This window comes from Manis javanica, chromosome 3 (assembly GCF_040802235.1).
Source record: "Manis javanica isolate MJ-LG chromosome 3, MJ_LKY, whole genome shotgun sequence".
Classification (NCBI taxonomy): domain Eukaryota; kingdom Metazoa; phylum Chordata; class Mammalia; order Pholidota; family Manidae; genus Manis; species Manis javanica.
The window spans coordinates 40,029,576-40,057,376 of NC_133158.1; the positions used below are offsets into that span (position 1 = coordinate 40,029,576).

Below are 27,801 nucleotides of genomic sequence, written 5' to 3' on the forward strand. Positions count from 1 at the left end.
GTGCCCACATGCTCAGTGCAATCCCAATACAATTAACAACAGGACTGGCTTGAAGTAGCTGATTCTAAACTTCACATAGAAAAATATGCATGATTAGCTGAGAAATTTTTTATTGGAATACAGTTGGTATACAATATATTGGTTTCAGATGTACAACAGAATGACTTGAATATTATATACATTACTAAATGCTCATCATGGTGAGTATAGCTACCCCATTACCACCCCGAGACTTTACAATAGTATTGGTATATTCCTTATGTTGTACTTCCCCTCCTTTATTATGTAATTTGAAGTCTGTACCTCTTTATGCCTTCACCTACTTCACCCATCCCCCCAAACCTCTCCCTATAGTAACCAATAGTCTGTTGTATTTATGGGTCTACTTTCACTAATTCAAAAAGATATATGCACCCCTATGGATACTACAGCATTATTTATAGCAGCAAAGATCTGGAAACAAGCCCAGTGCCCATCAATAGATGAATGGATAAATAAGTGGTACATATACACAGTGGAATATTGTTTAGCCACAAAAAGGAAACCTTGCCATTTGCAACATGAATATACCTACAGGGTGTTATGCTAAGCGAAGTAAGTCAGAGAAAGACAAATAGTTGGATGATCTCACTTACATGTGGAATCTAAAAAGCAAAGCTGAGAAATATTTTTTAAAGGGCACAGAGAAGGAACTTGCTGTAAAGCCATCCTTATTAATGCAGCACCATGTGCAGAAATTGACAAGGTCCACAGGTCAGGCTTGAAAGACCAGGCAGCCATGTGTCTGGGAATTTAGTTAATGACGGTGGCAGCATTTCATGTCAGTGAAGAACGGATAACTTCAGTAAATGCTGATGGACTGTGCATTTGAAAAAGGAAGTGTTACACCCCCAGCTCTCCCTTCCTCACAGCCGGGGGCCTGGGGAGCAGCTCCCACTTTTGTGGTTTGTTTCCATGTTATGGAGGACCTGGCCAGGAAGAGAACACAGCAGGAGGGAAATACTGGAAGGCGGAGGAGGGGGTCCCCACGACACAGAAGACAGCACCAGCCTCACTACCTGGGTGAAGAAGGGGGCGGAGGGGGTAATGGGGCAGCAGCGAGGACTTGCCCAAGTTCCATGCTGGGCCTGCTGTCCTGCTGGACACCTTGGGGTCTGCACCTCAGATACAGGTATTAGGCCAAGGGGCTCTGGCCCTCCCTGGTTCCCATGGGCTGCGTCTAAATGTAGCCTCCCATTTAGAGGACTCTGAATGCACTCTGCAGTTTCTGGAACTCAGCAGGAAGCATTTAGTCCTGGCCAGATCCCCATCAAGCCCCAAACCAAGGGAGCCGGGGTCACATGGAGGTGCTCCCCACTCCGCGGTGGGTCTCCTTGCGTGCGAATCAGAAGTCCCTATTCTGTGCTTCATTCCAAGGAGCCCCAGACCCCCCACCCTGTCTGTTTCCGCTGACGCTGTCATCTGAGGGCTGAGGAGGAGGCCTTGAATCTGGCCTTGCAAACATAAATAAGCAGCCTGCTTCAGTGAAATACATTGCGCACTTTTTGACATTTGCCTGTTTTGATCCCAGAAAGGCTGTGGGGCAATTCCCAAAGTCCCACACACCTCCCCTGACAGCAGCCTCCTCGGGGGACTGTGGTTCACAGAGGAGAGAAGGCAGATGTTGGCCAGGTCCCCATCGCCAAAACCACCCCTGGAGGCACAGATGGGGGACCGTCTCGAGCCAGTCACATCTTATTTGGAGCCAAAATTAGGGACACGGCACATCATACCCCCATGGATGCCCAGGGCTCCTGGCACAGGCCCCCTGCACACCCTGGTGAGCCATTGCCCTGGAGACCCCGGTTTGGGCAGCTCGCCTGGGGGTGCTGGACCATCAGTGTACCATGGCAGTCAGCCACCATCACGTCTTGGTCACAGCCTGGGCCTCATGGGTGCCTTGGAATATCTTTGAGGGCAGTCCTAGAGGTGGCCCCCAGGAGCTTCTGCTAAGGAACATGTCTGGCCTGTGGCCAAGGGGCCCAACTGTAAGCCCCCTGCTTCTCCCAGTGACTTACTTGGCAGTCAGCTCCCCTGTGCTTTCCTGAGGACAGAAGCAAGATTTTATTGGCCAGACTGAGTGAGAGGTGGAGACCAGGCACAAGTCTAGGAGCTCCTCATGTGGATTCTGTTAACTGACTACATGCCCAGAGGCCCAAGAGAGCCACTCTCAGGTCCTGGACCTGTTCACACCTGCATCCATTTCTACTGTCCGGTTCCCCCACTGGTGGACAGCTGCCCATGTCCGGTGGTCAAGGGCACAGCTTCATGCTGCTTTATTACAACTTTGCTGGAGCCTCAGAGGGCCAACGGTGATGTGCCCACCGTGTTGCTGCTGACCCGCCCAGGGACCAGGCAGCCCTCTCCTTCTCGGTCTCCAGTCACCCGTGGAGGGCCAGGGGTCTGAATGTGGCCCCAGCCTGGGATGTGATTGGACACAGGCAAGGACCCCCTGGGAACCGTCTGCCCCCCGCTTTGAAAAGGACCTGCACCCATTGGCTCCTTGTCACCCCTTCTCTGCTCCCATGGTGGTCCACTCAGGACACAGCCTGCCAAGGTTAGGCAGGGCCTTGCCATGGAGTCCAAGCTTCTAGAAGAATCTCTCAGTCCCTCTTCGGAAACTCCTGGCTTGGAGGTGACCCCTGTTCCCGTGTCTCTGCCACCCCAGGGCTGGGATCCAGGCATCCAGTCCCGGCCCTCTGACACCTACAGATGAGACCCTGGACCCAAGGCTTTCACAAGTGTGGCTCCAGGACTCATACTGCACCTGCTGGACTGCAGGCCGAATTGGAGCTCTGCTCCCTCAGAGGGCTCTGTGGCTCAGCTTCAGAGTTGCTGGCCCAGGTCACGGGGTCTGGAGCAGCTCTCGGGGCTCGCTGGGGCAAAAGACTTGGCCTGGCGGCCTGGCCCGGTTTCCCCTGCTGGGCCGGCACCTGAGAAGTCCTGGCTTCTCCCATCGCAGGGGGCTTCCTTGCTGGCCTCCGGGGCCAGCCTCTCTGCCCCAGGATGGGCCCTTCCCTGTTCTGCCTCCATTCCCCAGGGCCTGGGGAAGGGCCTCTCCTGCCCTCTGCTGGTGCAGCCACTCCCGTGCCTGGGCGTTGAAACGGGTAGTTGACTTCACACCCAGGCACAAACCTGAACCAGTGGTCCTTGGACAGCGGCGTTGTGCAGGGGAAGAAACTGTTGTCTGTGTAAGGATTTCCTTTTTCTAGTAATGAAGGACTCGCAACAGCTCTCCTGGGTGATTCCTGGTAGGGACCATAATCCAGGGGTTAATCAGCAGAGCTGGGGAGGAAAGGCCAGAGGGAAGGAGGGCCCCTCCCTCAGGTGAGGAATGGAGCGGTGCATGCCTGGAGAGCCCCAGGCCCTAGCATGTGGCGTGGCTGCCCTGCTCTGGGGCCTCCTTCCTCAGGGAGGTGCTCCTGGAGGAAACGATGGTGGACAGGCTGCCATCCCCGGAACAGATGGGAGTCGCCACACAGGCCCAGGGTCTGGAGCAGGCTGGCCATCTGCGGAGATCACACTCTGCTGAGAAAGGATTTCTGGCATGTCCTGGGCTGAGGGCTCTGTCAGAGACTGAGCTCCGGCCACAGCCCCAGGCCCTGGGTGCCCCTCGGGTGCTGCAGGGCCCCAGCCCAGGCGGGCAGGCAGACTGGTCGGCCTGTGGTGGAGCGCAGCGCAGGGGCTGTCGGGTGCCTTGCAGCTCTGTCTGAAAGAGGTTGGCTTGTTTGGGCCCCAGTCACCAGTTCCAGGGAAACAGAGTACCCTCCATCCTCTGGTGCTCCTATCTTTTCTAAAGAGCAAGTATTTGTTCCCAAAATAGCAGTTGCTCTTCCCAAGTGGCTGGGAGCTAAATGCCTAGCAGTGGGGGTGAAGCCTTCCTGAGCAGCCAGGAGCCGCTGCCCAGGTGGGCAGTGCCCCAGGCATAGCCACCAGGAGCAGGCATGCAGGGAATCCCATCTTGAAGCGCTCCATACACAAAGGGGTGAGGGACATGTTCCCCCTTTCCTTGAATGCCTTGTGTCTCCCCCAGGCTGCACTCAGATTACCCGTCCTGGGGAGAACACTTACATCCATAAGGGGATACCTTTAGCCAGTAAGTACCTTATCCAAGGGGAGAATGTGGGTTTGTGTTCCTGGAGAGGGGAATTCAGGTGAGCCAGCTGGTTGCACGCTGACCATGGAGAGGTCTGGACATCTCAGAGTCCCTCATGGTGGTCTTTCTTTGGCCAGGGGGCTGTGAGAACCCTAGAGCCAGGCCAGGTCTGTGGTGGGGTAGCAGGTGTGGAGCCTGGTCCCAGTGCAGAGCCCCTTGACCACTGGCTGGCATCACTGGGACTGACCCCTGGGGGGCCTGCAGTGTCAAAAGCTGAGCTGCCAGGTGACAGGGTGATCAGTTAAGGAGACTGTGAATGGTTAATTCTGTGAAAACCTAATGGAGCTAAGGGTGTCCAGATGTCCAGATACCTGGTAAAAGATTTCTGGTGAGTCTCTAAGGACCTTTCCAGAAGAAATTAGCATCTGAACTGGCAGACTGAGTAAAGTTGTCCCTATTGTGGGTGGCCCTCGTCCAACCCACTGAGTACCGGAATAAAACAAAAAGGGAGGAAGGGCAGATTCTTTCTCCCTTCTTGAGCTGCAGCATCTGTTACCTCCTGCCCCCAGAAGACAAGGGGTTTGCCGGCGTTTGACCAGCGAGGGGCTGCAGCACCTGCTGGCCCTCCTGGAGCAGAGCGGCCCTCCGAGTCCACCGGTGCGAGCCCTTCGGGCCAAGGACTGCAGGCAACACACGACCTGTTACCCTGCTTCCAGACACGTACAAGTAAAGGTGGCTTCACCAATAAAGCTGCTTAATTCCACCTAACACAGCACCTCCAGGGCAGGAGCTGCGGTTGAGCGGGTCCTACAGACCCCTGGACCCTTCACCTGCCCCGTGCCCTCCCCAGGAGCCCCTCATGGCTGCAGCCGGTCCTCCCCTGGGACCTGTCAACTACAGAGGCTGCAGCCACCTAACGGCTGGGACACGCGGCCGGCCGATCCTCGGGCAGGGGCCACCGCAGCTGAGTACTAACGGCTGCGGGGCGAGGTGGAAGGCGAGCCAGGTCCCATGCCGGGAGCAGGGCTCTCGGAGACCCCTCGCCCCGCGCGTGGTACACACCGGGAGAGGCGCAGACGGGGCGGGGGCCGCACAGGGGTCGCTCATCGTCGTGACCACAGGTCTCAGCTCCCCAAATTTAGCTTCCGCCCCATCCCCCAATGCCCTGCGCCCCCTACACACAGGCCGCTCTTCACCCTCGCACTCCGCCCTGCCTGCCTCCTGCACCCCCTCACCTCGGACACTGCCCGGAGGGCCCCGCGGCGACCCCGGGCCCGCGGGCCGGCGCCGCAGCGCCCCGCCGGGCCCGCCCACCCGCGGCCCCGCAGCCCCGCTGCCCCAGCGATGGTGCAGACGCAGAACCCACGCCGCCGCCGCTCCGGGCAGAGCCGGCAGTGCGCCCCTGGGCCCGCGCACTCCGCCCCGGAAGCTCCCGCCCCGGTAGGGCGGGCTAAGGCGTTGCCGGGGCTCCGCGCGTCGCGTCCACAGGGGCGGCCGCGCACTTCCGGGGCGGGCCAAGGCCGCCGGAAGTGCGTGGCCGCCCGGGGCCATGGCGGCGCTGGGCGTCGTGTTGTTGCTGCTCGCGGCGTCCTGTTGGCCGCCGGCCTCGGCTTCGGGCGAGGAGTTCTGGCCCGGCCAGTCCGCGGCCGACATCCTGTCGGGGGCGGCGTCCCGCAGACGGTAACGCGCGCCCACAGGCTGTGAGGAGCGGGCGGGGCGGGGCGCGCGTCCCCTTCCCCGGACCCCCAGGAGGGGCGGCTGTGCGTCAACGTCCAGGGGCGGCCCGGGCCCTGAGATGATCGGGTCCTTGCCCGGGGTCCAGGGAGCACCGCTGCCGATGCCCTGAAGCCCAGCCTGATGTGCACGGAATCCTTCGGCCTCTGTGCAGAAGGTGCACGTCCGTAGATGAGCGTCAGTGCCGTGAAGCGGTTACTGAGGGCTTAGTAAAAAACAGACCGTGTGCCGGGATGTGGAGGTGGCCCTGGCCCCTTCCTCCAGGGGACGGCAGTCTTGCGGGGATGTGGAGGCCCCAGCAGGGGATTTCAGCAGAGCTTCATCTGTAGTGAGGGCAGCTGCAGGAAACCAGCGCAGAGAAGGGAGGGGAGTAAGGTGTCGGAGAAGCCGAGGACCGCCCCGCTTGTGTCTGGTGTAGAGGGATGTCACTTGTATCCTCAAAGTGTCCAGGGGGCTCTGAGGTGTTAGAATCATCTTCATAGTAAAACCAGGATGTTACTTGCTTTTCCACCCTCATTCTCTCTATGGACATTTTACAGAGGTTACCCGACCTGTGTTACCAGGACACATTGAAGGCAGAAGCAGATGAAAATCCAGCTATCCCCAGATAAAAAAGAGACTTGCAGAAATTACAGACATTACAAATGTCACAAATTGTTTTTGTTTTGAAAAGTACTTATTTTTCATTTTTAAATGTTAATAGTGGTAACAGGTTTATTATCGTTAAGTGAACTAGTAAGTACTTTTTAAAATCCTTAAACTTTTAATACAGGAATAGATTTAGCATACATAAATGACAACCTTTAGGGGTACTCAGTGATCATCGCTGTAAAGGGGTCACTAGGCCAAAAAGTTTGAGCTCCCCTGCAGGACTGATTTGCAGGCTCTGTTTGCTGAGATTCTGTCATGCTTGGCTGTGCATATTGGTAGTTGTTAAAGGGATGCCAAGGTGTCTGCCGCTCCTACACAGGCTCTAAGTAACCCGTCGTCTAAGATGCCGGTGGGCAGTCACCTGCTCTCTATAGTAACTGCCAGCTACTGAGAACTCCCAGGGTCTGTCAGCCACCATGGGGGGTCCGGGAGCCCGTGTGCTGAAGCGCCACTCACTGCTCCCTCTCGCTAGGTACCTTCTATATGACGTGAACCCCCCGGAGGGCTTCAACCTGCGCAGGGACGTCTACATCCGTGTTGCCTCCCTCCTGAAGACGCTGCTGAAGACTGAAGAGTGGGTGCTCGTGCTGCCCCCGTGGGGCCGCCTCTACCACTGGCGGAGCCCTGACATTCACCAGGTCCGCATTCCCTGGTCTGACTTCTTTGATCTTCCGAGTCTCAATAGAAACATCCCTGTCATTGAGTATGAGCAGTTCATTGCAGGTGAGCAGTGGTCGCTTAGCTGGGGCCTGGTGGCCGATGCCTCTGCTGTGAACCTCAGGCCAGGCCCTAGACCTCAGCCAGCCCCACCCGCTGTCCTCGGGCCTGTTATGGTTTTGCAGTATGTAGGGTGGCCTTCGTCTTTCCATAGTTTTTCTAGGGAAATCCATCTGAAGTGTATGAGCTATGTGCCCCCTCGCCTCTGAAAACCAGGTGACCAGTGTCTCAGGGAGGTGCGCTTGGAGCTGGAATGGGAAAGGCCTGGCACGGACTGGGAGCCACTGGCCTGGGAGGAAAGGCTGTTTGTACCTGCAGGCCAGTGCAGGGTGGCTGTGGGGCTGACCTCGTGGGGTCGCTCTTCAGTGCTGTGAGGACTTGTAACTGTGCGTTGTGTTTCATGGAGTCTAGCTCAGCCTCCCCATTTAAATCTTTTTAAGAGAGAAGAGTTGAAAACCTTCTTAGAATTAAGGTACTTAGAGCTTCCCATTGCTTTGTTTAGAAGCCATAAACTCAAAGTCAGATGCTTCGCCGTTGCCACCTGAAAGAGGCCTAGAGGAGCTAGCCAGGGTCCCCGCACCGAGCGGAGCTCCTGGCCAGCGCGGCACTGCGGCTCGCACACATTTTCGCTTTTCAAGCTCAGTTCTTGCTGCACCTTTGAACCTGACTTCAGAGCATCTTCTGTGTCAGATCAGAGTCAGCCTTGTGTATGCTGCAGGCATGGAAAGACAGGCAGTGTCTTCTGACATCTCCCATCACGCCAAGAGGCAAACCCTTAGAATTGCAAAAAGCATTCTTGGAAATGCACCTTTGCCCAACCCAACATGAGAAGTGTATCTGGGTGTTTAGTCAGACTTGATGTAGCCAGGGAGTCAGTTGTAGCCTTGGTCTGAACCACAGGTTTCGGAGCCTCCTAGAGAACCTGCCCTTCGCCTCTCTTGGGGGCTGGGACTGCCAGGTTTCTTGATAGACAGACACAGAGGCGGGCAGGTCTGGGCTGTAACCATCCCTTCTCATGTTTAGCGAGCAGAGGCTGCAGTGTGGGGACAAGGAGGTAGGTGTCCTCCCTTCTGCTGTCCAAGCCTCCAGCCTGGAGCCTGAACAACCAGGGGCAGGGGAGACCAGGTGCCCTGGGTGACACTCTGTGGAGCAGGCAGACCAGCTCTGCCCCCCACCAACCACCTCGCCTTGACTCTGCTTGGCTGTTCCCCCTACAGGGGAAGGGCTGGGTGCCTGTCCTTGGACAGGCTGCCGGAATGGGTGTGGCAGGGCACCTGGCATCTCTGCCTCCAGGGTCTCGTCACTGTCCCAGTGCAAGAAGGCCCCTGGAGCTCTGGCACTGGTCTCCGCCAGTGAGGCAGATGTCAGCCCCTAGCAAGAACCCATGTGGAAAAGACAGCGGGACCCCGCTTGCTGTGGTTCTGCTGTTACTGGGCTCCGCCAACCCATCTTTGAACACATTTTCATTGACCGCCATGAATGTGGCCTTGTTCTGGGAGTGGTGGGGAAGGGGGACACAGTGAGGTCCTAGAGCTCCTGTGGGTCATGGGGAGGCGGAAAATAGCAGAAGTGAGGAATTGAAATGTGCATCATAGGCGATGGCAAAGAATGCACAGAGAAGAAGGGGTGGGGTGCAGAGTTGGGGGGACGTGGCTGGGGAAGGTATGTCCAGGAGGTGAGGTTGGAATGGCCCCACAGGGTTCAGGAGAGCCCTGAAGGGTCCCAGCCCAGGTCCCAGCACAGAGGCCCTGGGAGGGAGGAGGCCAGTGTGCTCCAGGGACAGCAGGCAGCCCAGCAGGCCTCCTGGGAGGGACCCAGGAAAAAAGGCAGTACGTGGTCTCTGGCCTGCGAGGACTGGCCTGCCTGCAATGCAGGGACGAGAAGCAGACTGAGGCAAGCCCAGAGGCTGGGAGGGGTCGCTGAGGAGCCTGGGGGCAGCCGTAGCCTGGACAATCTCATTCCCCTGGGCAGCCTTCTCCCCACCTGGGGCCCTCGTGCCTAGTGGCGTCTGCTGACTTGTCTCTCTTGTGATCTGTCTCAGCCCCTTGGGGAGATGGTGCTGTGGGAGGTGATGGTTCTGCCAGTGCAGAGGCGCCCGGGCACTGTGGCCCCTGCCGCACTGTTTGCTCTCGGTCTGTTCCAGAGTCTGGCGGGCCCTTCATTGACCAGGTGTATGTCCTGCAAAGTTACGCCGAAGGGTGGAAGGAGGGGACCTGGGAAGAGAAGATCGATGCGCGGCCCTGCCTGGACCCACCGCTGTACTCCCAAGACAAACACGAGTACTACAGGTGCGGTGGGCGCCCTGGCCCCAGGCAGCTGCCGTCCATGGACCCAGCGGCCGCTGGGCTCCCAAAGGCCCCCTCCACCCCCTACCCCTGCACAGAGGCCTCCCGTCCCACTTACACATGCAGAAACTCGGGCCATTTTCTAGATGCCTGATGCGGGTTTCTTTAATGTGTTTGCACGTGGCCGTGGAAGTGAGGTCCGGTCACCCAGGCATCAGTAGGACTTGCCGTCAGAAGCCCTCCCCGTGGAGGGCTGTCACCCCAGCAGTCTCTACGGGCAGAGCAACAGAGTGATTCGGCTCTGCTTTCAGGAACGCAGCTCTTAGGAGAGCGCAGCTGTCCCCCGGACAGCCACTATCAGCTCTGGCAGTGACACATTGAGTGCGCTTGCTCAGGTCCCCTGGACTGCCCCTGCTTCACTCTGTTGTGGTGTCCAGGTCCCTGCAGCATCAGGCGTCCCATCAGATGAGGTGGAAGTCACGGTTCCTTTAAAAATCCTCGCCAGAGTGTTGTTAGCTGTGGTCACGCCCAGTAGGTCCACCCTGGGAAGTAGCCGAGTCCATCCCCCGGAGCCCCACCAGTGCGCACCCGGATCTCATCGCCTGTGTGGGGACATTAATGGGTGCTGTGAATCTTCATTTCCAGAGGATGGTTTTGGGGCTATGAAGAAACGAGGGGTTTAAATGTCTCCTGTCTGTCCGTTCAAGGATCAGCGTCTGTCATCGCGCCCGTGCTCTTGGGCAACACGTCGGCACGGTAAGTGCCTGATCGGCACAGTGGCTGAGCGTGGGGTGTGGGTGTGTGCTCCGTCCTGCTGGCCGCATCCAGCTGCCCGGGGGGCTAGACCATGTCCCCTTCGACCCTTGACCTCCCAGCTAGGCGCCTAGGAGTAGAAGAGTAGAAGAAGAGGCTGCCCATGCCCCTGGGGGGCACCTGGGGGCTGGGTTGGCCACGCCCCTGCCCTGTGGCTCCAGCCCCATGCCTCGTAGTGCCCCGTCAGGCCCCCTCCCAGCCTGGGCTTCCTGGCGTGGGGTGATGGTGACAGGTGACCACGGCTGGGTGAAGGGCTTGTGGGGAGGAGGGTGGCAGAGAGGGGAGGCCGAGGACGTCGGTGATGGCTGGACTGCAAGGGGTGCCGATGTTCCTTTACTTCTCCCGTTTGGGCAATGGCAGAGTGCGCTGTGGTGTGGCGCACGGGGCTGCCGCCGTGGGGCTGGGAGGGTTCAGACTGGCCGGCGTGCTGGGGCCAGCCTTGCAGGGCTCGGTGGAGCGGCCCTGCCCACTGGGCAACCCCTTCTGAGGTGAGGCTTCTCACTTGGCCTCCTCAACGCCTGACCCTTGAGTGGCCAGAGGACCAGCTCCGGCCTCTTCCAGCTCTGCTGTGGCAGCTGCTCCCGGCCTCCCCTGGGGAGCGGTGTTGCCAGCCTTGTGGAATGCAGAGAACCGGCCACACAGCTGCCCGCCTCACTGCTGAGTGGCCCTGAGGGGCCAGCAGGCAGGGACCCGGGTCTCCGGCAAGTGTCACGCTTGGCTTGTGAAATGAATCCCTTTGGAGGTGGAAATGGGTTGAGCAGCCAGGCCGCCGTGTTCCTAGCAGTTTGCTGTGGGTTGTTGCTAGTTGTTGAGGTCAGGGGTCCCTGAGACTGAGCCTGTCTGTGAGCCACCATCAGTGTCCCTCAGAGTAAAGCAGGCACATGGGGGCAGGCCCGTGACAGCCCCACCAGTGCCCAGGGCGGCCTTTCGTGTGACTCTGAGATGCCACAACCCTACAGATCACAAACAGAGCCACCATACTGCACCGTGTACCAGACCCTCCCCAGCCCATCTCCTCTGAGATGGGACCCCCATGGGGCATGCTGGGCTGCTGCGGACAAAAGGTGAGCAGGCCGGTCATGAGCCAGCTGAGGTCCAGCTTGATGGGTGTCTGTAGGCAGGGCCCTTGCTAAAAAGTATGTGAGTTTCACAAGCAGATCTGGCTGAAGCTTTAGACCTGTGTACATGTAACCTCAGTTTTTTCTGAGTCCCTTCATGGGTGGCAATGTTGCCTGGCCCAGAGAGGCTCGTGCCCAGAAGGCCTTGGTGGGCAGAAGCAGTGCCCTGAGACCTGTGGGGCCAGGCGGGGAGTCACGCCCCAATGCAGAAAACCACTTCTAGGGGGACAGAGACCTCACGTCAAAGGCGAAGATGCTGCGTTCAGAAAAAAACACCTCGGGGTATTTCTTCATCAAGATGTAAAAAGCACTGACCACAAAAGAAAAGATTGGTGAATTCAGTTACATTAAATAATGTAAGAATTTCTGCCCATCAAAGTGCCATTAAAGAAAATGAAAAGACCTACAGAGTGAGAGAAGACACACATGTTTGCTGCATACAGGGCTCAGTGCAGGGTGCAGATGGAGGCCCTAAACACCTGTGGATGGAGGGCAGGCAGCCTGGTGGTCAGGTCTACCGCCAGAGGAGAGGCTGCTGGCCGGGGAAGCAGAGTGCCAGCCCCTCGTGCCCCTGCAAAGATGGGCAGCCGGGGCTGCTGCTGGCGGGAGAGCCTGGGAGATGGCCAGGGACGTGTGCCTTCAGGCTGAAGGTGACAGCTCTGCAAGCAGGCGCTGCGCCTGTACCTGGCTTGGGTTTCCAAGGGTGTTAGTGGCAGCCCCAAAGCAGAAGCACTTCCTGGCCCTCAGCACTAGCGGGGACAAACAGGTTGTGGCATATTCAAACTAAAACATGGCTCCCACCATGTTCAATGAAGAAACATGGGTGTGATATCAAGTAAAAATGCAAAAGCTAAATCCAGACAAATTGCATTTGTGTAAAGTTGAAAGCCTGGCACCGCTAGCCTGACATGCAGCCGATCTGTGCTGGGAGGTGTCCTGCCCTGGGAGGCCACCCGCTGGCCAGGCAGGCTGGGGCAGGAGGCAGGCGTAGGGGTGACCTGCTCCTGGCCATGGCCACTTGTCTGACAGGCCTTCTTCTCTGAGGGCGCCACAGTCTGTCGGGAAACAGCTTCCAAGAGCAGCCCTGCTTCCACACTGACCCCGAGCCCACCACCATCCTGCCATCCTGTTCCTTTCCAGAACCTTCCCACTCATGTTGAATGCATATGCTCACCTTCTTAAACGCAAGCGGAGTTGTACCGTGTGTGTGTTCTCCACATGGCTTTTTGTCGGCTGCTTTTCCCACTTACTGAGGTACTTTGCGAGTTAACAGCCCCACGAGGCCACCACAGCCTTTTATGTCCTCTGTGTACAGACATAAAACTGTTTATTGAACTCAAGTTGTTGGCCGCTGCTGGTTCCAGTTTTTTGGTCCTGAAAACAGAACATTTTGGCACAATCTTGGTGGGTGGTAAGTGGAGGCTGGCACCCAGAATGGAAATGGCTGCTGTTCTCTTTGCTCTTTCATTTGCATCAGTGGTCGCACCAGCTTGGGCTGGGACTGGGCGGCTGTGCAGGTGTGCTAGTGTGGCTTCCAGGGCCATGGCAGGGAGGGCCCCCCAGCTGCTGCCTGGAGGGTCAGCAGGAACTTGCCAGATGCCCCAGTGCCCGTCCCACCCCCACACTCTCAGCGGCCTCGGGAGCGTGAGCAGAACTGTTGCCAGCACCTCCTCCTCTTTGCTGTTGTGTAAACTCAGGTCTGTGATGCTGGACAGAGCCGAAAACCTGCTGCACGACCACTATGGAGGGAAGGAGTACTGGGACGTAAGTGTCGCCCTGAGCGCCCTCCTCTGTTCTCCCCCGGCCCTCCGCCACTTTCATTGCAGCCTTGCTGACTGACATCATCGGGCCGGGGCAGGCGCGGGCATGAGCACACCAGTGATTCTCACACCTGTGCATGGGGTGTTCCAGGCTGAGCACTGGGCAGGCCACGAGCGTCGGCCCCTCCCGCACTGCACTGTGCACCCCACTGGCAGGGGTCTTTGGTGTCAGCCTACACAGGCGTCTGCACATCCCAGGCTCAGCATATGGTCACGTGGCTGCATGCCTAGTGAGGGGGCTCCTTCCTACCTGGCATCCTGGTGCTAACAGGTTGCTCTGCTGTACAGCCTTGCTGACTCGCCTCTGGTGAGGGCTTGGCCCTGCCGACTGTGCCGGCCTCTCATCCTGGGGTTTCCGTCAGAGCCTTGGCTGGACTCCCGAGAGGCTGGGCGTTGCCACGGGGCAGGGCGGCTCCCCTGCTGGCCGGGTGGGCGGCAGCCACAGGCTCTCTGCCCCACAGACCCGCCGGAGCATGGTGTTTGCCAAACACCTGCGGGCCGTGGGGGATGAGTTCAGAAGCAAGTATCTGAACTCCACCAACGAGGCCGACAGGATCCCCTTTCAGGAGGACTGGACCAAGATGAAGGTAAATCCCCCCGCTGGGGTGTGTGTGCAGGCTGGGGCCCTAACCTAAACAAGTCAGGCAGGATTTCGCTGGGTGTCATGGGCTGCAGCCCGTGTTACCGTAGTGACCACATGCTATGCTTGTGCCCTCTTGCCCTGAGCCAACTTAGCGGCCTGCGTGGTGGCCTGCCCTTCAGTGAGATGGGGCCCCGACAGGCTCCAGCCGCCCAGAGGCTGTCCTCAAGTAGAAGGGCGCACAGGAAGGAGAGTAGGAAGTGAGATCATCAGAGTCAGTGTATTTCCCTTAGAGCAACAAGAGGCGAGACTCACCCAGAAGCGCCTTTAATACCCTTTGGTCCGCATCATGCTTTTTAAAAAATATTATCTCTGAAGGTTGGGTTTTCCTATAATTTAATTTCCACAAAAACTGTGCTGCGTTTTCAAATTGCCGTTATCTGTGAGCATTCTCAGCGTGACAGCTGCCATGCTGCTGCCCTGTCCTGGGGGCGTGCTGTTCATGGGACACGTGGCTCTTCGGGTCAGAGAGAGGAGGCCTTTTGTTTGGAGAGTCTTTACTGGAAAAATGCAACATTAAATAGGTTTTCTCTGTCACCCAGTTTGTATTTCCTTCCAGTTTATTTCACTCAGATAACGGGGCCTGGTGATCAGGCACCATGGTCACAGAAAGACAGCCGGTCCCAGTGCCCCGAGGCTCTGGCCTGACAGCCCCTCAGGCTGGCTCACCGAGTGGCACCGCCGTGTGGACCCTCTCACCCCACCGCGTCTGAGTGCCACCCTGGACGTCCGTGGGTCCAGCTCATCAGGCCCTGTCCTCTTTGCCAGGTCAGGCTGGGCTCCTCCCTGGGGGGCCCGTACCTGGGAGTCCACCTGAGAAGAAAGGACTTCATCTGGGGGCACAGAGAAGACGTGCCTAGTCTAGACGGAGCTGTGAGGACGATCCGCAGCCTTATGAAAACCCACCAGCTGGACAGAGTGTTTGTGGCCACAGATGCCGTCAGGGAGGGTATGCACTTCCTGCCGCCCTGTGAAGTTCTGGGCGCACCCGGGCAGGCAACCTGGGGCGGTGACACAGAATTCTCTGCCGCGCCTTCCCTCCCTCCCAGCCACCCTGAGGAGTTGGATGGGTCAGGGAACGCACAGCCCCACCCAGCTGTGCTCAGCCTCTGGCGTTCCTCCCCTCCACTTGCAGAATATGAGGAGCTGAAGAAGCTGCTGCCTGAGATGATGCGGTTTGAGCCCACGTGGGAGGAGCTGGAGCTCTACAAAGATGGTGGCGTGGCCATCATCGACCAGTGGGTCTGCGCACATGCCAGGTGCCTGGTAGCCGAGGGCGCATCTGTGGCTCTCAGAAGGTCCTCTTGTCTCCAGGAGCTGACGGGCAGGGCTAGTGGTGGTCTGTGTGACCACGTGGAGGGCTGGTGGTGGTCACACACTGGGGTCTGGTGGCAGTCTATGTGTACACGCTAGGCCATGTGCCCCCATCGGTCTCGCTGCTTGTTTAGGTCTCTGGTGACAATTAGTGCCTTTAGCTGGGGGGTCCTTCATTGTAATGGTTTTGGCCCTCATTTGCAGACACCACGGGGTGTAAGCTCGCCACCACGCAAACGTCTTTACCTCGTCTTGTCTGGGGCCGTGTGGGGCCCCTCCGAGCGGGCCTGCCCACCCCCCCAGCAGGCTTGGTTGCAGCCTCGATCATGCACATGTCGTTGAAGGCTGCATGGCTCCTTGAGGCCCAGAAGCACAGGCCCCTTACTGCCTCATGCCTGGGAGGCAGGAGGGTCAGGGCTGGGGGTCATGTGTCCGTCAGCCCTCAGGGACCCAGGCTGGGAGGAGGTCAAACTGCTTCAAGTAAAATGGACAATTAAAGTCGAGGGGGTTAGTTTCCCAGTTTTCAGAATTCTCAGCCATGCTAGGTATAGCCCCATTTGGCTGTGACAGGTGGGCGTGTCTGCTGTGTGAGGTCCGCAGGTAACCCTGAGGTCTGCCGGGCACACGTGTAACGGGCTGCAGGGCAGTCTGTCCCCACGGCACGGGGCCCTTTTCCTCTGCCGAGCAGACCTGAGGTGGAGGTGCGTTGGGGCTGAGAGACCAGTCCCCCAGTTCAGCCCCAGGCCCTGCTGCAGGGCGCTGGGCTCAGCTCCCCCACTGCCCGCCCTCACACAGACCCAGATCCGGCGGGCACCCCGAGGGGCGGGTGCCTGGGGCAGGGCGGACACACACGGGGGTGGGGGGCTGCAGTCCTGGCCTCGCCTGTGGCTCCGCCCCCCAGCCCGGGAATCCCGCCCCTCGGGTCTGAGCCTCCAGCCCCACAGCCAGAGATCTGGGGCCCCCCGAGCCCGCCGCCCCCTCCTCGCAGCCCCGTGACCTCCGCCGCCCTCGACAGGTTCTTCATCGGCACGTCGGTGTCCACGTTCTCCTTCCGGATCCACGAGGAGCGGGAGATCCTGGGGCTCGACCCACGGACGACCTACAACCGCTTCTGCGGAGACCGCGAGGAGCCGTGCGAGCAGCCCGCGCACTGGAGGGTTGCCTACTGAGTGCGCGGAGGCCTCCGGCCCCGGGCACGCACTGTGTCCGCGTGGCGGGCGGACTGTGGGCTCCCCTCTGTGGCGTGTGTGCCGTGGGGTGGCGCCTGCCCCCAGCCAGTAGGCAGGGCACACGCGCTTCCTGGGGGTCCAGGCACGGCGCGGCCCACGGGGTACAGCCTGCAGCCACTAGGTCACAGCGTGGAGCACTGCATCAGGAGCCACGCCAGTGCAATGCCTGTAGCCACCGTCCGCTGCTGGGAGGCACTGCTGCCCTCTGGGACTTGGTGTTTCGTGTTGGGGTCTGAAACTGCACCCCCGCCCCCAGCAGGCCTCACATGCAGCCATGAAGGTGTAGGGGTGCTCTTCTCAGGACTCCGTGAGGAGGCTTCCCTGTGGCAGGGTGGGGGCAGATGCGCTGTGAGCACCTCCCATCCCAGGGCGCACCGAGCGGGCGGTGCCAAGCTTGGCCTGGGGCAGGCCCGTGTCCTTCATGCTCAGGCCGCCGTGCCCAGCCCTCTGGCCCTGTGTGAGGACTGGGGGTGGGGTCACAGGGGAGCTGAAGCGCTGACGTGCAGAGTGGATCTGGGGCCTGGCTGCCTCTCCCCCATCAGCTTGGGAGCCCCAGGCAGCTGTGCACGCGGAGAGGAGCTCTGGGGGTCTGTGGGAAGCCAGCGGCCTGCACTGCTCACCCCGGCATCTGGGTGGTGCTTCTGTCACCGCCATGGCGGTGCAGGAGGGCTGCCTGCGGGCCTGAGGCGTGTGGCCACTGCAGACGCCACTGGTCGGGGCCCTCTGGGCCACCTCACAGACACCCGCCGCAGGGCACGTGGATCAGCCGTGAGGCAGCACCGCCTCGGCCCCCCTGCCGCCTCTTCCTAGGGGCCTGGCATCCCACAGGTGCCCTGGCTAAGCAGCAGGGGGCAAGCGTGGCACGGAGAGGCCTCTGCAGAGCCCACACATCCAGGGCCTGTAGGGTCTTGGGTCCTTCCTGCCTCTTCTCCTTCCCAGGCTTTTGAAGTCAACCCTGGACACATAACAGGGGCCTGTGGTGTCACTCAGCCATGTGGCTTGAAGTGATGAAATCTTCCATTTGTACATTAACATACTAATAAAGACCTTTCCTAGAAAGTGGGAACCCTAGAAACAGTGCTTTTCCACGTCCTCAAGTGTTTTTCCACTTGAGGGCTGTACAGAGTGGTGGGGGCTGTGACCACCACTCCCTTTAAGGGACCCAGGTCCGCAGGAGGCAGCGTGCGGTGCCCCTGGGAGAAGGTGGTGGAGACCGGTGTCCTCGGCCTTGCTCACCCCGCTGGGCCGTCTGCTGCCAGGCTTGTCTTGAAACAGTCCTGGGTCGGAGGGAGTATAAGAGCTGCCAGCCTTTGAGGCCCCAGGGGGGCAGCACCGTGCCTGCCTGGGCCTGCCCCTGACAGGAAAGACCAGCCAAAGGACATTGCTTCTCTGGGGGCAGATGGTTGGGGCAGGCGGAGACTGCATCATGCCACAGCTGATTCTAGGTCAGTGTGTGCAAAGGCCCCGTGGCAGGCCTGCATGCTCCAGGTAGCCTGGATGAGGAAGAGGCTTGGGGTGGGGGGTGGGGTGCAGGAGTGAATCGGGGCCCTGAGTCAGGGGAGCCCCTGGAGGGTCTGAGCAGAGAAGGGGTGAAGCCTAGGAGCCAGCATCCATGAGATGTGGTCAGCGGCTGTTGGGAAGAATGGGATCAGGTGGGGGGGTTTGGCAGCTGGAGGGACACCAGGGACACCTGCTGACAGGGTTGGGGGGCGCTTAGCACCTGGGGCCTTCAGCCTTGGCCTGGTGGAGGGGTCAGGGGTGTGCGTGCTGCAGGAATGACCCAACAGTGGGTGAGACCGCAGGGCAGGGACGCAGAAGGATGTGCCATCTGCCACACCCGGGGGCAGATGGCTTGAAGCCCAGGGACTTTTTCTGGCAGAAGTTGCCCTTCAGTGACGGCTGGTGGCCTTGGCCTGTGCACTCTTAGATGAATGTCCTGGGGATGGCAGTGCCCTCACGGGCCTCACAGCCACCTCCCTCTCCACCAGAGCCACCTGCACTGTGCCCCATATTAGTGCCTGACTCAAGTCACCACGGCAGTGGCATGTGAGGGAGCTGGGGACCCAGGATCCGGCGACACCACCTGGGCACCCAGCACTGTGGCTGGGCCAGGACCGTGTCTCACACTGCAGGGTTATAGGGGGTTAGATCCAGCTGATAGTGGGGGCAAGCATGCTAGTGGGTCCAGCTGTGCCCCAGAAAGGACACCTCAGTGCCAGGGGTCAGGGCTACCCGTCATCAAGGCCCAGGGCACTGCCCCATGGGCAGGAGGTGGGTGCAGGGCGAGCTGCCACTGGAGAGGCTGTCCCACTACTGCTCAGGGAAGCCTGCCGCGTGGGAGACTCTTAGCACCAGTCTGCCAGCTCTCAAGGTCCAGGTGGGCCTCCAGAGAGTGCGTTTCACTAGTTAACCTTCACGGGGAGCAAGAACGAAGCTGCCGCCTTGTTAAGTCATGACTGAACTTCTGTTTGCTTCCTGTAGCTCTGTAGCTTCCTTGACCATTTGGGGGGGCCTCCAGCTGCAGGACGGCCAAGGATGATGGACGGTGGGGTGGGGGGCTAACCTGACCATCCAGCCTTGAACAGAAGGCGGGAAGGGCCCTGGTGCATGTGCGGGGCCCAGGTGTGTGCCCCTGTGCCTTTCTTGTGTCCCCTGAACGGGGGCAGTCAAGGGGCACCTGCGCCTGGAAGGAGCCTTCCCTGATGCTCAAAGAGTCGATCTGCAGGCTAGTTGGGGTACTCAAACACCCCGGGGTGGGACCGAGCTTGTGGGGGTTTTCAGGACAACTCGTGGGGCAGCCCACACTGCGACCATGTCTGTGGCCCATGTGGCCTGAGGGAGGCCTGGTTGCCAGGCTGGGTGGCCTGCGGGTCCTTGGGCACCCGAAAGCCCCTGGGCAGCAGACGCCACAGCAAGGGATCTGGAGCAGAACCAGCTGTCGGGGAGGAGGGGACAGCTGCTTCCTCAGTCCTGAGGCTCGACTCTGTGCGAACAATTGTAGAAATACTGAAATGAGGAAAGACTGATCTTAGAGGGAAGGAAAGCAGGGTGTCAGACATGACTTCTCTTCCGAAGCTTCCAGAGTCTGTTTATTCAGGGCCTGAGCATGCCTGTGCCGGGCAGACCATGCACAAGAGCTTCCTGGATCATCCACGTGTCCCTGGGAGCTGTTATGTGAGCCCGGCTAGGTGGGCTGTCGGCGGACACTGGCCTCCTTGCCCTGCCCTGCTGCATGGCCTGGGAGGGGGCACCCTTGCCTCGGGGGGGCTGGGCCAGCCCACCACCCCATCCCAGGTGTCTTGCCAATGGGTTTCAGCCCCAGACAAGTTCACTATGGATCAATGAGACCAAAGAAATGACTGGAACGTTCTTTGGGTGAAAGGGTTATACCCACCTTTATCCCTACAGTGGGGGGTCAATCACTAGAATCCCATCCACTCAGAGTGAGTCTGCATGCAGCAAGCCAGTCTCTGCCTCTGGCCCCTCTGGCCACACAGCCGTCCTCTGGGCCCCTGTCCCCACAGCCATCTCAGTCTCTGTCCTTGGCGCTGCCACCACTCCAGCCTCTGCCCTCCTGCAGCCATTCAGCAGCTGTGCCACTGTGTCGCCCAGAGCATTGGGTGGAGCTCTTTATATGGAGTCAGTATGACGCATTGCCCACATGTGTGTATTGAGCTAGCCAGCCCGGGCCAGGTGAGAATCCTGGCCACAGGAACCTTCACTTCAGCCACACCAGGCCACTCTTGGGGCCAGGTGGACATCCACGTTGTGGCACTCTTACCTGCTGGATGTAGAAATGGGACATCTTGTCACCATCATGGAGTACCTGCTGAGAACGGGGATCACCGGAAGATAGAGTGGACAGAGGGCATGGACCAGACCCAGCAATGCTGCCGTGGCCCTGGGCCCCTGCAGCACCAAGTGCCCCAGTCAGCCCTGAGCCCCAGTCACCCCTGAGCCCTCCCCCAGGCACCCCTGAGCACCCCCCAGTCACCCCTGAGCCCTCCTCAGTCATCCTGAGCACCCCCCAGGCACCCCTGAGCCGTGCCCCAGACACCCCTGAACACTCCCCCAGGTACCCCTGAGCCCTCCCCAGTCACCCTGAGCCCTCCCCAGTCACCCCTGAGCCCTCCCCAGGTATCCCTGAGCCATGCCTCAGACACCCCTGAGCCCTCTCCCAGGCACCCCTGAGCCCTCCCCAGTCACCCCTGAGCTCTCCCCCAGGCACCCCTGAGCCCTCCCCCAGGTACCCCGGAGCCCTCCCCAGTCATCCCTGAGCCCTCCCCAGTCACCCCTGAGCCCTCCCCAGCACCCCTGAGCACTCCCCAGACACCCCTGAGCCCTCCCCAGGTACCCCTGAGCCTTCCCCCAGGCACCCCTGAGCCCTCCCCAGTCACCCCTGAGCCTTCCCCCAGGCACCCCCGAGCCCTCCCCAGTCACCGCTGAGCACCCTCCAGGCACCCCTGATTCTTGCCTGGTGCTGCCAGGCCAGTATGGCTAAGGAAGATAGCCTTAAAATCCTCAGATGAGGGTGGTTGCCTGTCCAGAGCCTCCACTGCCCATCCCTACCCCCCAAGTCTGCCCAGGGCTCTGGGCTCTGTGAGTCCCCCTGCCTCCCTAGTCCCCCCTCCCAGCCACCATGACTACCAGGCCTTCAGGCCACCCAGCAGATGGCTCGGCTGCCGGCCAGGCCTTGGAGACCCAGGAAAGGGTCAGAGGGTGTGGCACACCTCTGCCTCCCACCCATCCTCCTGCTAAGCTGGGAACTGTGGTCAGCTGCCCAGCCCTGGGTGCAGGGGCCTTCTTCAGGGCCCCCGCTGGGCTCTGAGTCCCAGAAAGCTCCCGGGCCTTACACCATGGAGGGGCTGGGGAGACCTTTCCTTGGCTCCCTGATGCCGTTGGAGACCCCAGCTGCCCACCTGCCCCTTGCTCCCGGTCCTGTGGAGACACCCTGTGTCCTTTCCAGGCCCAGCATCCACCAGCCCAGGGCTCCTGCCAAGATGTCCCCAGAGCCTGGAGAGTCGGGCCCGGCTCCAAGGGACAGGAACTCTGACAGCAGGCAAGAGAAGCGGCCCTTACTCCTGCTGTTGCGTCCTGGACAGGTCCTTGCCGGGTTCCCCCGGAACCCCGCTGCTCGGCCATGTGGTCGGTGGGGACTGTCTCCTGCGCACTCTGTGGTCCTGCCCCACCCCGTGACACCTCTCACCTGAGCCCTGTGCATCCTGTGCTGCAAACCCCTGCCCAGGAGCCCTGTGACCCACAGGCCCCATCGGGCTTCTGAGCTCACAGGGAGGCTGGCCGTGTCCTGCCTGCTTCTGGGCCCCGACAAAAGGATGTCCCCGTGAGCCTCGTCCTCCCAGGGCCTCCTCCCTGCCTGCCTACCAAGCTCCTACACCCCCAACACCCCCCATCTCTAGTCCCTGGCCTTTACATTTTTAATTTGTATGTTTATTATGTATAAATATATATTTTATATATCTTTATGTATTCATGTTGCCCCCCAGCTCCCCTTCGCCCCCACAGGGACCCCCCTCCCCTTGTCTGGCTTCCCTGGGCCCTCCTAATGTCTGTCTCTGTTCAACCCCCTGCTGTTTATTCCTCTGCCTTATGTTTATCGTAAGTGCTGCGAGTCTCCTCACAGTGAAGCAATTCACTTTCCTTCCTGACCGCTGACCTGCCTGCCTCACGGTCATGCTGGGTCCCAAGTGTCTGGTTTGCACTCTGCCTGGCCCACCCGCCCTGTGACACCTGTCCCACAGGACCTGACCCTAGCAGCCAGGAACACCAGCGCCAAGGCGGGGCTGGCACTTGTCCTGACGCCATCACGCTTGTCCCCAGCCGTCCCCTGTGTGTCACCGGCCCAGGAGGCCCCAAGTAGTTGCAGACGGGTCACATAGGAGAGCCCCTCCCTAGGGAGGAAGAGCCACTGGGCCTCCAGGAGGGGTGCTGCCTGGCTCAGGTCACTCCGGCAGGTCAGCCCTGGCAGCTGGCCCTTGCGGAGGCCCCGCTGCGGGAAGGACGCTGGCACTGGCACGGGCTCTGAAGGAGTCGCAGCCCAGAGGGAAGTCAGCCCAGCTTTGCAAGTCTCGCTGCTGTGAGCCCTGCCCTGAGGGCAAGGCCACGCGCACATCACCCAGGTCTCTGGTGACCTCTTGGGATGGCCCCTCCGCTCAGCGCAGTCCCCCATCTGCTCTGCTGTGACGAGAGCCACCTCTGTGGCTGCCCTGCCCTTCCTCCTGGCTTCTGTTCCACCCAGAGCCACTGCCCGGGCCTGGGTCATGGGCTGGTGGCCTGTCCCTCACCCTCAGCCTGGACCCCTACCCACCAAGGGGAAGGTGGGCATGTGCTTTGTCCAGAGGAGGGACCCATCCTTTCCTGCTGCCCATTGTCTCAGCCTCGGGCTTTGGAGCAATTCCGAGCAGCCCTTCACCCTTGTAGTCAGAGGCCACGTGGGCTTCCTTCCCGTGCCGGAGTGAGGCCCCAGGGCAGCGAGCAGGGCAGCCTGTGTGGTGCGGCCCTGCGGTCAGCAGCTCCTGAGGCCTGGCCCCTCCCCTTCCTGCCTCCACTTACCCAGGACAGGGCCAGGAGGGCCTCAAAGCCACCATCAGCTCCCACATCCCTGGAGCAGTATCAACAGGACAGCCCTGGCAGAGGGAGCGACTCGCCGGAACTGGGGGTGCGGGGCCCGGCTCTTCAGAAGCAAAGTGCTTGTTGATGGGCACTGTCTGGCAGTGACCCCGGCCCCATGTCTGCAGCAGGTGGCAGAGACCCCAGGCCCGGCCCCACTCTGCAGCCCGAGGAAGGGTGCTGGGCAATGGCATGTGGCAGTGTGCACTGGTCAGGGGGCAGGCCTGCCACCCAAAAGGAGTGTGGTGGGGCATTTCTAGAGCTGGGCCAGGGCTCCGAGAGCCCAGCACTTCCCCCCAGAAGTCAGCCATGGTTGCCTTTGAATCCAGTGACCTGGTCCCTGCTTCTCGGGAGCTGAGCAGGGCAAGGGCCACAGCGTCCTGCCCCCGTGCAGGGCTGCCAGGCCGCATGTTCCCCCACTGCGCCTTGAATCCTGCCGCCGCATTAGCCGAGTGACGAAGGCCGGACACTGCAAGAAACAGCCTGTGACAAATGAAATCTCTGGTTTCTATTAAAAGGCCTTTTCAGGACAAACCAGGGAGGCTCTTTGTACCCAGGGACCCTGCCCTCTCACGTGGGCCTGGGTGGCGGCGTGAAGCTGTGTACAGGGAGGACGAGCATGTGGCGTGTGACAGCACCATCAACACCAGTCCCCCAAACAAGCAAGACGAAGGCCCCAGGCCCTGCGCACCCCGGCTGGCCATCCGCAGCGTCACAGTGAGCCCTGCCCTGTGTGTGCAGGCCAGTCTGCAGAGCAGCGCCCTCCAAGCAGCTGCTTCTGACAGGCCCCACTGGGTGGGCTCCTGGCGCCCATCCTACTCCCGGGAGGCCAGCATGGGCTGGACTGAGGGGCCAGGCTACGTCTGTACCCTACTGCTGCCCTCCCAGGCCCTCAGCCTCCCGGGCATGGATGGCAAGGAACGGCAGGCAGCACACAGTCAGTCGGGGGGGGGCCCGAGACCTCTGCAGACGGCCGTTGTGTAGAACACGGATGGGGGTTAGGGCAGGCCGAGTGGGCAGTGAGGTGGGGCCCGGCTAGATGGTGGAGATGTGGTGATGCGGGGAGAAGATGGGGCCCAGCTGTGTAGTGGCGACTGTGGGCACTCAGGGTGCTGAGCCGCACGGGGTCTTCACAGCACAATGGTGACTCTGAAGGGTTGAGCCAGGAGCGCTCCAGCCACACTGTGGGCAAGACGTGGGAGGGCCTCCCAACAGAGGGCTTCTAGAGCCGGAAAAAGCCCAGCAAATAGTTCTGGACACAAGGCTGAGCCAGGGAGAGTGTAAGGGCACCTCTGAAGTCGAACCAGGAAGAGAGGAGCCGCGAGCACCCCAGGGCTGAGTGCTCTGTCCCGGGCTCTGATCTCTGCTGGCCAGGATGCCAGGCCTCAGCAGGCCCCAGACAAGTAGCAAGAGGCACGTGTGGGGCCTGCATGGGGTGAGAGGGAAGTCAGAACAGAAGCCCTCGGTCGATCCAGGAGCCCCAGAGGGGGCGCCTTGGCGGGAGCCAGTGCCCCAGGGAGGTGGTGACCAGTCATGTGGGCGACTCTGGGTGGAGGGGCAATAGGGGAAAATGTGCCCCCTGAGAATTTCTGACCACAAACCGTCCTCACGCAGCATGGAGAGCACACACGATGCACGGCCTAGAGGTTTGCCTCAGGTCCTGGCAGAAGAGAACACACATCCTCTGGGGAAGTGCTCCCTCCAGTCAGTGCCTTGGAGAATGGCCTCCTGCATGGACATGGCCTCACAGCAAGATCCCGAGGAAACAAGCCACCCTGGGCAAGAGTCGGCAGATACCACGGCTCTGCAGAGCCAGACCCGCCGCTGCAGAACGGGAGTAATCGGACCGAGAATGCAAGAACTGGATGAATATGCTTACAGAAGTAAGAAGGTGCTGAGGCCGGACAGGAATGAGGTGTGGCTTCTAGAAATGGGAACATAATGTCAAAATGAAATGTAACTTATCGAAATGAAAACAGAATGATTGAAATTAGAGAGCAGTAGTTTAAACAGTAAATTCAACTCACCAACAAGGTGACTAGTGGCCAGAATGATAAACGTGAGGATGCTAAACAGATGCAGCCCTGGACACCAACCCGAACAGGGTGTAAGAGAGACGGTGGGGGCGGGGGGCCATGCAGGGAGGACATGCTCACGGGGTTGTCAGGTGGGGACTTTCAGCTCATCTTCCAATTGATCCTCATGTTGCAGGGAATCCCCCCAGGTTAAACCAAGAGCCCAGCACCTGGGGGCCACTGGTGAAGCTGCAGAGAGGGAGGGCAGAGCAGCCCTGGGCCGGAGCCTCGGTGCGGCTTCTAAGGCAGAACACCCAGCATCCTCAGTGCCAGGTCCCGGAGACGCGGCGGACCTTCTCTGCAGTGCCGGGAAACAGCCGAGGTTTGTGCTGCCAGCAGAACTATCCTCCAAAAATCAGAGTGAAATGCAGATCATTCCCGGACAAAGACCCATAAACAGACCTCAGCGAAAGAGCTTCTGGACGTTATGAAGCCTCCACCAGATGGAAATGTTACAGAAAACCTGGACTGGATCACGGAGGAACCGAGCGGCCCTCGGAGATCTTGGAGGGCGGAGGGTTATTTCACACTGGCGGGCTCAGAGGGGAGTGAGCTCCCGAGGTCCCAGCCCGAGTACAGCAGGGTCACGCCTTTTACACATTTACTACAAAGCCAAAGGGGGAGTCAGCACCCAGAAACCATTGCAGTGGGAGCTATTAGGTCACTATAGGTGTATTCAGGATGCTAGTTATATTTTAATCCATTTTTGTAAAGGTTACCAGGATGGATACCGCGTTAAAATAATGGGCTTCCGTGGCTATGATCCACAAGGGGCTCCACACCACTGAGTCCAGCGGCTGGGATGCACTGTTACACTGTTTCAATCCCAAGCACCCAGGCACCTGTGATTCCTCCACATTCCTGAAGCCTTAACAGAAACCCTGTCTCCTTGGCTTTCTTGGCTTCTCACTGCACCTGCCAAGAGAGGGAGGGATTTGAGACCTTTCTGAGTATTTCCTCATCAGAAAGTAACCCCAGAGGGAAGTTAAAGTCGCCGAAAGAGAGAGAGGTGAGGAAGCCATGAACATGAGCACCGGCAAACAGGCAGGCTCCTCTGTGGGGTGGACAAAACCAGGCAGAGGGACAGAACAGCACCCGCCTGCAGGCCAGCGTGGTGGCAGCACAGGTGAAGCTTGTAAGGGTCAAAGGGTGCTGGAGAGGGATCTAAAGAGAGTCTGTAACTTCGGACTTTTTAAAATCAGTCACAGATGAAAGGTTTTCAGGTTTCCACCAAAATGAGAGGAATAAGTGGTTTCTGTCAGCATGATTTGAGGGGGAGGAAGTGGAGAGGGAGAGAGAGAGAATGCATGGATCCCACGGGAGGCAAGAGGGGAGGAAAAGGGAGACAAGGACAGACTGGGAAACACACACAGGAGGGTAGACAAGACCCAATCTATCAGAAATCACAATAAATGTAAGCGGATAAAACTTCCAATTGCAAGACAACAGGATCAGGATGAATGTTTGAAATCGAGTCATGCACCTTCTGGAGCCCCCCAGCCAGGCCCCCCATCCTGTGCAGGGACCCCCTAGTCCCCAGGCCCCTCTGCCTCCCCTCCTGCCTCTCTCACATTAGGGGCTCATGGGAAGGCTCGGGGCCACCAGATGGCCCAGGATCCCCTCCTAGTTCAAGACAAGAGGCTGAGTCACCTCATTTCTATCTGTTTCAGCCCTTCTGCTGTGTAAGGTCATGGACCCACAGGCTTCTCCCTCTGGGGCAGGCGTTGTGGGGGCTAAATTCTCCAGCTGCATTCACAGGGTGGTCCTACTGGTTTCTGGGACATGGAGCAGGACGTGGCCCAGAGGTCAGTGTCTCACCCAGGAAGGGTTTTGTTAACCTTCGCCCATAGAGCAATGAAACTGTTTTGGGGTTTTGGCGTTTCACCCAGGAAGGGTTTTGTTAACCTTTGCCCTTAGAGCAATGAGACTCTTTTGGGGTTTTGCTTCCAAACATGTAGGAAGATATTCCTTCCAGGAATGATTGTTCCTTTTCTCACCAATGTCACCCTCCTCGGTGGCCTCTGCTGTCAAGGGCCAACAGGGGCCTCGTCAGGAAGCGGGCGGCACAGATGTGGGCTCCGAGTTGAGCTCTGCCCTTTAGCGGCTCCTGCCCCTCCGAGCTCTGGGAGCAGGTTTGCACATCAGGAAAGTGCCTCCAGACACCTGCCCATCAGGTGAGTGTGGGCTCATTTTCTGGTGATCACGCTCAGCTCACTGACAAGTAGGTCAGAGCTCTGGCACGCCAGGTTGGCAGAAAGGCGGAGCAGCCCCTTTGGGCCCTGGTGTGCGCCCACGTGCCTCTCATCAGCCGTGTGACTCCAGGCTGTTTGGTTCTCTGAGCCCATTTCCAAGCCGATAAAATAAAATAGGGCCTCTCTCTCAGGTCATCAGGATTCGATGTGAGAATTCACGTTAAGTCCTCACTACAGCACCAGGAACATAAAAATGGGTCCAACAAATGTCGGCAGTACTATTAGTACAGATAATGAATCTTCTGAAATTAAACTTTTAGAAGTCAACTATGGTAAAAAAGAAACATTATGGCTGATTAGTGAATAACAGCCCACACAACAATGTTTTTCCTGCACAACTACATATATATTTGTTTCTTTCTTTTGTAAGGTTATTTGCAGCATCAGAGAC

The 27,801-nt window shown here is 59.3% G+C and overlaps 1 protein-coding gene across 2 annotated transcripts; it reads left to right on the forward strand.

The window, feature by feature from the left end:
- Window positions 1-5,642: 5,642 nt before the first annotated feature.
- On the forward strand, window positions 5,643-17,515 carry POFUT2 (protein O-fucosyltransferase 2). 2 transcript variants are annotated; one of them, XM_017658355.3, is made up of 9 exons: window positions 5,643-5,815; window positions 6,993-7,243; window positions 9,381-9,525; window positions 10,168-10,278; window positions 13,151-13,217; window positions 13,735-13,860; window positions 14,682-14,862; window positions 15,049-15,172; window positions 16,243-17,515. In XM_017658355.3, the coding sequence occupies exons 1-9, from the start codon at window positions 5,685-5,687 to the stop codon at window positions 16,394-16,396; spliced, it is 1,290 nt and encodes a 429-aa protein (XP_017513844.2). In that variant the 5' UTR covers window positions 5,643-5,684; the 3' UTR covers window positions 16,397-17,515. The 2 variants fall into 2 exon arrangements, with proteins under 2 accessions (XP_017513844.2, XP_036860883.1); XM_037004988.2 differs by lacking the exon at window positions 13,735-13,860.
- Window positions 17,516-27,801: the final 10,286 nt, after the last annotated feature.

Bases quoted from the DNA above. Each gene is read 5' to 3' on its own strand.
- POFUT2 (XM_017658355.3), top strand. From the start codon at position 5,685: ATGGCGGCGCTGGGCGTCGTGTTGTTGCTGCTCGCGGCGTCCTGTTGG. The intron at 5,816-6,992 runs GTAACGCGCGCC...CCCTCTCGCTAG, and splicing joins GGGGCGGCGTCCCGCAGACG to GTACCTTCTATATGACGTGA. The intron at 7,244-9,380 runs GTGAGCAGTGGT...GGTCTGTTCCAG, and splicing joins GTATGAGCAGTTCATTGCAG to AGTCTGGCGGGCCCTTCATT.